This window comes from Mastomys coucha, chromosome X (genome assembly GCF_008632895.1).
Source record: "Mastomys coucha isolate ucsf_1 chromosome X, UCSF_Mcou_1, whole genome shotgun sequence".
NCBI lineage: Eukaryota > Metazoa > Chordata > Mammalia > Rodentia > Muridae > Mastomys > Mastomys coucha.
This window is the reverse complement of record NC_045030.1, coordinates 144,324,856-144,336,419: the sequence shown is the minus strand read 5'-3', so window position 1 is coordinate 144,336,419 and position 11,564 is coordinate 144,324,856. Positions and strand designations below refer to the sequence as shown.

The following is an 11,564-nucleotide window of genomic DNA, read 5'->3' as shown; positions in this document are numbered from 1 at the left end:
GAGGGGAAACTGGGAAAAGAGAAATCATATGACATGTAAATAAAGAAAATACCTAATTAAAAATAAAAACAAAAACAAGCTTGTGATAAAATCTGTTTTGTTGGTGGCTGGAAAGATAGCTAATTGGTGAAGAGGACGTATTTCTTTTCAAGAGGACCTCAGTTCAAGTCCAAGTACCCACATATCAAGTGCTCACAACCATTTGTAACTCCAGCTCCAGGGGAATCCACACCTATGGCCTCTGTGGGCAAAATGCACCTATATGTACATACTCCTTACATACATATGTATAACTAAAATTGAATATAAAAAAGCAAGATTCATAACCACATAGAGTCATAGGGGTCATTTAGAGAGAAAAAAATATCTTGCCAACCTACTATAGCATTCATTCCTCAAAAAAAATTATTGATGGAGCTAGAGAGATGAATCAGAGGCTAAGAGCACTTGTTAATCTTCCAGAGGACTCAGTTTCAATTTCTAGCCCCACCCCCTCAAGTAGCTTACAGCAGCCCCCTAACTCTATGGAATCCAGCACTGTCGTCTGGCCTCCGCGGGTACCAAGTATTCAGGTAGTGTACAGACAAAGCATGCATACATATAAAATTACATAGAAATAAAATAAATGTAAAGAACAGTTACTATGTCTGGTGTAGTAGAACACACCTTTAATACTTGGAGGCAGAGACAGAGGCAGATGAATCCCTATGAGTTTTAAGCCAGCCTTGTCTACCTACATAGTGAGTGTCAGGTTAACCAGGGCTATATACAGAACCCTGTATCAAATAGTTACTGCCAGGCATTGGTCAGACTCTGTCCTAAGGTTGTAGGGGCAGAAGTGAATACTAGAGACAAGAACTCTGCCTTTATGGCAGTAGAAATACTAAGTAAGTTGGAATAAGGTGATGTGTGTGCCTGTGTGCCTATGTTCCTGTGTGCATGTGTTTGTGTGCTTGTGTATATGTGTGCCTGTGTGCCTATGTGCATGCAGGCTCATATGATTTTTAAATAGTAGGAGCTAAAAAGGCCTCATTGAGAAAATGACATTTGACAAACTTTTAGGAGTGAGGAAATAGTTTTATAAGCAAAAGGTAGTCCAAGTGGAGAGAATGTTAAGTATGAAGCATAAAAGGGGCTAGGAAATGCTGGGGTTGGCAGGCTATGAGAAGGACTGGGTGACATCAAGTGTCATTATAAGATTTTAAGTAGAAAAGTAACATGCTCTGAGTTCTCTTCTTAAAATTAGTATATATTATCTATATGAAAGAGTAGGTTTCATATATTTTTATGTATAAATATAAAATGTGATCATATTTACTTCTTCATTACCCTCTCAGTTTCCCCATCTCAATCATCTCCTTATTGGTCCCGAATACTCTAGTCCCCCTACCCTATCAGGCTTTTTTTTTTCACACAGACAGAATAAGACAAAATAACACTAAAGAACAAATTTTATAGCTGGGCATATAGTTTAGAGGTAGAGTGATTGCCTAACACATCTAAAACTCTGGGTTCAATCCTTAGTACTGTCAATTTTTTAAAAAACAAATTTGTATACATTGTGTGTGTGTGTGTGTGTGTGTGTGTTTCTGTCAAATACATATTGGGTGTGTCTGTGTATGTTTGGGGAGGAGGCCAGGTGCACAAGAACAGGCAGACCAGGGGTTACCCACAGAAGTGGTTCATCTTGCTCCTTTAAGACAGTCACTCATTGGTACATTGGGCTCCTGATCTAGAGCAGGCTGATTGGTCAACAAGCCTCAGAAGTCTGCCTCTCTCCCACTTCCTGGCATTGGGATTACAAGCATAAGCCATCTTGCCTGGCTTTTTATATGGGGCTAGGGCTTCAGGTCCTCATGGTTACCCAGCAAGCAGTTTACCAACTGAGCTATCTCATCAGACCCGAGAACAAATTTTATTCTGCACTTTCTCAAAACACTAAAATTGCACATGGCATAGTAATTTTGTATACCATGTAAATGACATCATTACCCCTAAATGGTGATCTTAGTTTTACCTTCAAAGTTCCTATAAACTAATTGCTTATGGGCCCAAATATAACTAAATGTTAGAACAAAGGCAAATTAACTCTGCCTGACTAGTCACGATGGACCAGACATCAGTCTTCTCTTCCCTAAGGAGCTACTCTCTCTCTCTCTCTCTCTCTCTCTCTCTGTCTCTCTCTCTCTCTCTCTCTCTCTCTCTCTTTCTCTCTGTCCCTCCCTCCCTCCCTCTCTCTCTGTCTCTCTGTCTCTGTCTCTCTCTCTCTGTCTCTCTGTCTCTCTGTCTCTCTGTCTCTCTCTCTCTCTCTCTCTCTCTCTCTCTGATCTGTATCTTTTTACTCACTCCATCAATGCAAATATTACTATCCACTGGAGATATTTTCACATGTAATCTCCAAGATGATATGTAATCATCCAGCTAGGTATCACATTATATAACAACTTGACAGGTAATATTAGCCATTATCCTAGGTAAGAATGTAATAATCTTATATGGGCCATAACATGGTTACAGTAAGGATCATAAAATGGGTGATTATCTAAGATGATTCCAACAAGTCCTAAATGGGATCAATGGTTCCTCTTAGGAGAGATACAGAGAAAGATTTTACATTCCTAGAAAAGAAGATGTTATAAAAATGAAAGATACTTAGGTATGCTCATAGCTATTGATATAGCTCATATGCTATCTCTTATTACCCTTCTATCAAAGGTCACTGGGTTTACTGGTAACTTTGTCAAAGGCAATTTCAGCAAATCAGATCATATAGGCAGGAGGATAGTAAACAGCTTAAGTACAGTCTGTCTATCTGACTCTCTTTATTTTTCTCTCTTCCTGTCTGTCTCCCTCTCTCACTTGCTAGCTCACTTGCTTGCTTTCACTCTCACTCTATTTCTCTCTCTTGTGTATGATATGCTGGGAGTGGGGGGAATCAATATTGTTCATCATCCACTTTGAATTTTGAGACAAGGGGTCTGACCAGGACCTGGGGCTCACCAGTTAAACTAGGCTGGCTGGCCTGAGAGCCTCAGAAATCTGCCTGGGATTACAAGGCTAGGATTATAAGCATGTGCCATCATCTTTGGTTTTTTGTTTTGCCTTCTTTTTCATGTCTGGAGATCAAAGTCTCAATCTTATGTTTATGAAGGAGGTCCTTTATCAATGGCACCATCTTCCACACCTAGCTCCTAGACGATTCTTTACTATAAGAATTAAAATAGTGAGCAGCCAAGAGTGAGTTTGGGGCTACACAGATGTTTAATTGGCAAATGTTTGCTGTACAAACACAAAACCTGGGTTCACATCCCTCATACTTATTTATATAAAAAGCCAGACGTGGCAGCATACACCTTTTATTCCAGTGCTAAGAATACATGCACATGTATACACACACACACACACACACACACACACACACACACACAGACATATATGCACAATTTTTATTTTATTTGTAAACCTGAATCATGCACAGCCATGTATAGTAACATGTGCTTATAACTTAGAACTCAAGAGGAAGAAGAGGGATTGATTTTGAGTTCTAGGCTACTTGGCATCAGGCACTATCTCCAATTTAAAAAAAAAAAAAAGATTGGAGCTAGAGCAATAACTCATGGAGAAATGGCTCAGGGTTTAAGAGAGCACCAGCTGCTCTTCTAGAGGACCTAGGTCCAATCTCCAGCACCCACATGGAAGCTCAAAACCACACATAACTCCAGTCCCAAGGGATCCAATGCTGTCTTCTGGCTCCTGCAGGCACTATGCATGTATGCAGTACACAGACATATAGGCAGATGAGACACCCATGCATATAAGATAAATAAATTTCAATTGAAAAATATACAAATAAAAACTTTTTAAAGGATCATGCTTATACATCAAATAGGAAACGACCAATGAAGAGAAAGAGAGAGAGAATGGAATGATGCCAGAGAAAGGAAACTGCTGAACTGATACCCTTAAGCTGGCAAGAGTGAACAGGACCTTTATAAATGGAAGAGCTTCTCTTAGAAGGGATATGGGCAAGTCATGGTCATCAGATACTGGCTTAACCCAGAAACACAGATTAAAGTGGGGCAGGTAAAGAGGAAATATAAGTCCCCAGAAATTCTCTCCCTGTCGCTTCCATTTGCTCAGTGACATAAGAAGTGAGATCATGCAAAGTGGGTGAGCAATAAGGAGAACGTATTAGAGGCTAAAGGAAATAGAAGGTATAACATAATTTTCTAGACATGGGAAAACAGGAGACTAATATCATCACCAGTTGACAAGTGCCAACTGGTATCAGTTCTACAGGCTTCATATTTTTTAATATTTGCTAAACAATTAACGAAAATGATCACATCACTCATTTAACGTACATGTCTGATCTTTAGTGAGATTGGGCATGTAGTCAGATGATTAGCAACTGTATTTCTACTTTTGTCAATTTTCTGATTCTGTTCTTTATGAATTTTTTTGTTACTGAGGTATTAGTATTTTTCTTTGCCAGTTTGTATGCTTTCTTAAGTTATGGGTTATTATCAGAACTAATTTATTAGTATTTTTCTTTGCCAGTTTGTATGCTTTCTTAAGTTATGGGTTATTATCAGAACTAATTTTTATCTGCATGTAAAATATAGTTTTACTTTATTTTAAGGGGAAAGTATGAGCATAGTCCCACACTACCATGAATTATACAGTCAAGTTTCCCACATTTTGGAATATCATGGGAGTCAGCATATCCCAAGTGCAACAGAAGAGCCTTGCCCTGTGAAAACCACCTTCTTGATTGTGGTATCTCCACTACCAGGTAAGTATTGTGTATGAAATATTTAAAAATCTAATAAAAGAGGGTACCAATGAGCATGCCAAACTGCATGGAGAAAATCCCATGAGGACTTGATCCTACACAAAGAACTACAGGCAAGTACTTCTGAAAGCTGGGAATGGGACAGATGGCCCTCTCCAGGGAAAATATACCAACTGGTTGTCCAGTCCCAAACCATCAGCCCTGGAAACATATATGCAAGTGACATTTATGGAGTCATCATATACAAATACATGTATGCATGCAATAACAATTGATTTTTAAAGGAGGGACCATAAACTTGAAGGAGAGCAGGAAGGATATATAAGAGGGTTCAGAGGGAGGAAAGGAAAGGACAAAGTGCTGTAATTAAAATGTGACCTAGGAAACAAACAAAAAAGTCTTCTATTCTACTTGATCAAAGTTCAATCAAAACGATGTCTCCTAATTATACAGGGACAAAATAAAGCACATTACCTTAAGTGATGCAAGAGGATGTTCTGGTCCCAAAAGGCTCCAGTGAAAAGCAGCCAAGTCTTCATCTGGTAGAATGTGGTTACCTATAAAACACATTTCATTTATTTACTATACAAATGTGTGCATAGATCTTTTAGGTCATAAAGAAGATCCTCCTGGGAGAGGAAGTAGCTGAATGAAACATGGGCCTGTGTTCTTTTTATTTTGTTTTTGAGACAGGATCTTGCTAAGTAGCCTCTGGCTAGCCTGAAACTCATTCTGTAGACACAAACTCACAGACATCCATCTGCCTCTGATTCCCAAGTGCTGGGGTAAAAGGCATGCACCATAATACCCAGTAGGCCTATATTCTTAGTGTAATAATTAACTATAGTAACTTTTTACATGCTGATTTCCTACTCTGTGCCTTGTGTGTTTCAAGTATCTCCTTTTCAATGATCAAGCCTAGAACAAAAAGTTAGGACTGTCTGACTCCCAAACACATGGTAGTAGCCATTACCATAAGTAATTGATAACTATAACATAGTTAAACTGCCTTTATTTTATAATGGTAAATTACTGGAAAGTGCAAGGCACTTTACATATCTCACATCACTTCACCTCATGAATAACACTATGGGATAGTAACATTTCCATTTCTGAGATGACAAAATTGAATTCAGGGAAGCATGACTTCAGTGATTTGCACAAAATCTAATTCTAAAATTTGGGCTGATTCAATTAGATTACCCAAAATAATGTTCTTTGGGCTTTTAGGGCAGAGGTCACAAGGGTAGCCTATTTATGTTCCTGCTGTCAACAACTGGAAAATCAATTCAAAATATCATCAATTCTACAATTTACTTTGAAATGCATTTTTAACAGAAAGCCCGAAAGTAGTGTGTAATGATGCATGCCTGCAAGCCCAGAATTAGGAAGGTTAACGCAAGAGGATCTTATGAATGAAGCCAGTCTAAGCAATACAGTTATGCCCTGCTCAAAAACAAGGGAAAAAAGAAAAGAAAAAAAGGTAGGTGTGTGGATGGAAGAATGGATAGGTACATGTGAGAGCAAGTGCTAGCTCGAGTTTTCCCTGAAGATGCAATTTTGAAGAATGATATTCAGAAAGTTTCCTAATAAACAACAACAACAACAAAAAAAAACCAAACAGAAAAAAACATAGTCCATTTTTATCTTCCTGGTCTAAATCCAGATTTTTAGAAAGTAATGTGAGCAGCCCAAGTAGAGAAGCAATGCTATCTAGGACTAGTGAAACATAAGAGACTGCGTCTAAGTTCCAGAATATAACAAAAGCAATGTGTTATAAGAATTAAAATAGGGCTGGAGAGATGGCTCAGCCGTTAAAGGCTAGGCTCACAACTAAAAATATAAGAATTAAGATAATGTTCTGGAACAGTTCATAAGATACTCTTATGTTCCTAACTTACATTTTTATGTTCCTATTCTCATCACAAATTAATATGTTTATAACATACTGAGGTTTTCAGTGGGCATCAAGTGCCTACTATTTTTCTGCAGCCTTTTATGGTGTGAGAACATTTTTTTTGTTTGTTTTTGTTTTTGAGACAGAGTTTTTCTCACATAGCTCAGCCTGGCCCTGATTAAGTGGCCAAAGGTAGTCTTAAACTCCTGATCCTTCTGTTTCTACCTCCTGAGTGCTAGAATTACAGGTATGTTATACCATACTCACATATGCAGTTATAGAATTGAACACAGGCCACATGCATTACAAATATATATACTACCCACTGAGCTGCATCCCAAACCAGCATGAGGACTCTAAAAAGGCAAACCCAGCATTGCCAGGCTAGATCCCTCTAGTCTGCCTATCTTATCAATACAAGAAAAACCTTCACCAACCACAGAATCTCTGTTTTTGACTACCTACCAAGCAGAGCAGCAAATATGGGAAAATTCATTCGCTTCAAACCCAGCTGCTTGGCCACTTCCTGCATGAGGAACTGGTTGGTTGTAAGGTTCTTGCCATTCCAGCTCAGCTTCAGTGCATGGGAACTGTAGTAAGATGGAATATTGTAGAGCGCATACTCAGAGTCGTGAGCAAGAAGGCCATGAAAGCCATTCTCCCTGAAAAAAGCCACCACTTCCAAATGGTGGTCTTCAAGGCTCTGAAAGACCTAGGAAAGAAAAAAAGAGAATCTGTCATGACACAGAAATTGATCTAACTATATGTACATATCTAATAAAATTGGAAATCAGGAAGATTAGCACCTAATTTATAAAGATAAAATTTAAGGTTATCTGTTGCCAAAGAGAACAAAACAAGCCAACCATATATCAGCTTAGAACATGATTATGCCTATACACGTGGTTACTAACTGCCCAACCTTAAAGTCATGAAATCAATACACTATACATTACTTAAGTGTTTCTTTGAAACCATAGCAGAGATTTCCATAAGAAAAACACTAAAAATCACTTATTGCTCAGTAGCTATGAGCTGTGCACATTCTACTTTTATAATCTTACCAGAACAATCATGGCAAGGTATATATAAATGAAGGTACTCAGAGGTGAAAATAGAAATCTTAGTTCATCTTTCAATTTTTAAAACATTTATTTATTTATTTATTTTATGTGTATGTTCATGGAGGTGCCCATGGAAGTCAGAGGTCACTGGATGCCCCGGAACTGGAGTTATAAACAGTTGTTAACTGCTTGAAGTAGGTAAAAGAAACTGAACCCAGGTCCAACATACCATCACCTCCCTTTCACAGTTCTTGGTGTTCTTCCCCCCATCTTTTAGGAAGAAGAGGATACTTCCAAAAGGGAAGTTTCTAACAGGGTTTCCCAGAGGGAACCCACAGAGGTTATTTCTAATTGACGAGGGTCAAAAACTTTACCCCATTTTTAAAAAGAGAGAAGCTATGTTATAAAAGGTTGGCTAACCTCAAAGTCCTATGAGTGACACAAGATATAACTTAAGCTGAACTACTTCCAGAATATGCACCATCACTGCACCAAGCACCCTCCTAACAGCACTATATTTTTATTGAAACAGAGACAGACTATTAAGTACCCTTGCTACTATGTGCAAAGCAATGTCTTTCTACTTTATATGCATTAATTCATTTAGACTTAAAAATATTAAGAGGCTATTTATCTCCAAAAGAAAGAACAAAGCCTAGACTTTGGTTCTGCAGTCTATAGATTTTGATGTTTTTTAATTCAATTGACCTATATGCTTGTTTTTGTAGTTGCTGCTGATGTTTTGACACAGGATCTTGCTATATAGTCCTGGCTGTCCTGGAACTCACTATGTGGATCAGGTTAGCCGTAACCTCTAGAGATCTGCCTGCCTCTGCCTCCTGAGTCCTCATATTAAAGGCATGCATCATCTATGATCTATATTCCACTTAAGTTCCAAAGTAACAATAATTTTCTAAAGTCTAATGGGAGCTTCAATACATTATACTTTTGGTAGGCTATAGAAAGAATTTAATCACTGTTGATATTCATATCACAGATAAGGTCACATAAGGGCAAAAGCACTAATAAGCAGAAATCAGAGCAGAGTTAGTAAAAAGTATTATAGCATATTTATACCTAGAGACACAATTAACTCCAGATGTGCCAGAGTAAGAGAATTGTTGTATGCTGTCCTCTTATGATAGTTCTTCCAGCATACCTATCATACAAGTTGCTAGTTCATCCATCAATCTTGTGCCAGGTGAGGACAAAATATGATTTAACTTCTTTTATCATTACAACCTGATTAGGAAGGCATTATAAATTCAATCATATAGATGAGGAAATTCAGACTAGGAAGATAGATGTATCATGCTCAGAGCCAAAGACCTAGAAAACAGCAACCTGGGTCAGACTGTCACTAACATCTATGCTCTATGACACAACTTTCAGCCTGGCTGAAGCTGATTATACCATAGTCCAAGGGATTTCAACCTCAGAAAGCCAAGGACTTGTGATTATTGGGGGGCAGGAGGAAGGACAGGGAGGAAAGATATGTTGCTGTATTGCCAAGGCTGGTCTCAAAGTCATTGGCTCAAGTGATCTTCCTGTCTCTGTTTCCTGAGCAACTAGGGCTGTAGTTTCATGTCACCTTACCAGGTGAATAACTAAAGATTTTCTGCATGTATATGGTAGTATGGATTGAATGCAGAGCTTTGTGAATGACAGACCTTTTAAAATTTTTGAGACAGGGTCTCATTAGTTGTCCAAGTAGGCATCAAAGTTGGATTTTTTTCTGTACAATCAGATATAGCAGTACTAATGATCTTTAATCTGGTGAATTTTCAAACAGAATATAAATGACAATTACTTAAGAGAATTAAAAACAAAGCCAGAAACATTCAGCCCAGTGGTGATGGTAGTGGTGGTAATGGTAGTGGCAACAGCAGCAGCAGCAGTGGCATACACCTGTAGTGCCAGCACTCAGAAGGGAGGCAGAGGCAGGCCAGCCTGGGCTACAAAGTAAGTTCCAAGATAGCCAGCACTACACAGAGAAACCCTGTCTCGAAACAAACAAACGAACAAACAAACCTCTCTTAATATCCTTCAACTCTGTTGTACTATAACAATTCCTATGATCCAAACACTTGTATTTTCAATATACTTTCCACCTTAAGAACTACTAAATTAATCCACTTATTCACTTTACTTCATAGGCACCTAAGATCTAGAGAGGATACATGCTGAGAAATGACTACCTAACTAACTTGCAATAGAACCAGGATTACAACAAAAGACTCAAAGTTCCAAGCACAGGACATTTTCGCTACACATTCTGGAGTAGAATAAAGGAAAACACCAGAATAAAAAAAATCTCAGTCTTTCTCACAATGCCCCAAGACTCCATGCCAACCTGGTTCCAAGATGACCCTTGCACCCCTGAGCTTAAACACTTAGTTTCTCTGCCTAAAATACCTTAGTGCCTTTTGTAATGTTCCAGATATTGCTATAGGCCTGTTTCTTAGTAGACAAATTCCTCGGTGATTCTCCCATCTTCATTCTTCCTACATTTTCTATTATTTACTTCCATTAATGTATTTATTTGGGGTGGACACCCTTCAGCATGTGTGTGGAGGTTCGATGACAACTTGCAGGAGTTGCTTTTCTCTTTCGACTCACTGAGTCTAAGAGATTACAGAGATCATCAGGTTTAGTGGCAAGCACCTTTCTTTATTCATCCCCACCCCCACATACACACACAGCTTCTTCAGTCTTACAAGATCAAGACAGATCAGATAGGCACAGAATCAATTTGAAAACACCATCATCTCCAATTTTCAAAAACCACGGGTTCTATTATTTTGTATTCTTATTTTATGTACATGAGTGTTTTGCTTGCCATGTCTATCTGTCCACCAATTGTGTTTATGACCGTTGGAAGCCAAAAGAGGGCAATAGATGCCCTGGAACAGATGGTTGTTGGCCACCATATGAGTTATGGGACTCAAAGCAGGGTTTTCTGAAAGAGCAGACAATGTTCACTACTGAGCTATTTCTACAGCCCATTACAGGTTCTATCTTACTTCTTTTTATTTCTAAGGTCTAACCACATGAAACAAGTGGCATAGAATATTTAAGAAAGGCCTACCAAGGTTATAAAACAAAGAAAGCAGTAGTGACCACCAAGCACTATTAGCTCAGCATCTGACTTCTAAAGCAGATGCATGCCTAGATTACTTCTCAGGTAGCAAAGCAATGCTAATTATTAACTAAGTATGTACTATGCTCTAAGCCCTGTTTCAAACCTATCTATCTCCTAAATACTAAACTTTGAATAACATCATGAGACATTATTACAGCAACTTTTTATTTCAAAACAAGTATATTTTACAATGAAGCTGAATTTTATGTCATAAAATCCATATAATTTAGTCCTTTTGTATTATGTTCCTAAACCTCTACAAATACTTCAAGAGAAATTTCTACTTTACTTAGTCACCTTTATAAAGGTGAATTTTTTTATTCTTCTCTAATATATTACATCCCAACTATAATTTTCCCTCTATCCTTCTCCGCTAGTCTCTTCTACCCCCATCTCCTCTTTCTCCGAAATCTAACTCCCCTCAACCTGCCTTCAGAAAAAAGCAGGCCTCCCAGCGACATCAACTAAATACAACATAACAAGCTACAATAAGGCCAGGCACATATTCTCATGTCAAGGCTGAAGGAAGCAACCCAGTAGGAGGGAAAGGATCCCACAAGCAGGCAAAAGAGTCAAAGACAGTCCTGGCTACCACTGTTAAATTTATGAAATTCTTAGGGAAATGGATGGAGCTGGAGAATATCATCCTGAGTGAGGTAACCCAAT

The 11,564-nt window shown here is 38.3% G+C and overlaps 1 protein-coding gene and 1 non-coding gene across 2 annotated transcripts in view; both read right to left on the bottom strand.

The window, feature by feature from the left end:
- Fam120c (family with sequence similarity 120C) overlaps positions 1-11,564 on the bottom strand; it is a 119,281-nt gene that overhangs the window by 77,850 nt on the left and 29,867 nt on the right. The window contains 2 exon segments of the mRNA XM_031380844.1: positions 5,270-5,352; positions 7,158-7,404. Of these exon segments, the coding sequence (XP_031236704.1) occupies positions 5,270-5,352; positions 7,158-7,404 (330 nt within the window).
- On the bottom strand, positions 4,640-4,803 carry LOC116096455. The gene has a single exon (XR_004121015.1). It is a non-coding gene; the product is annotated as a U1 spliceosomal RNA (small nuclear RNA).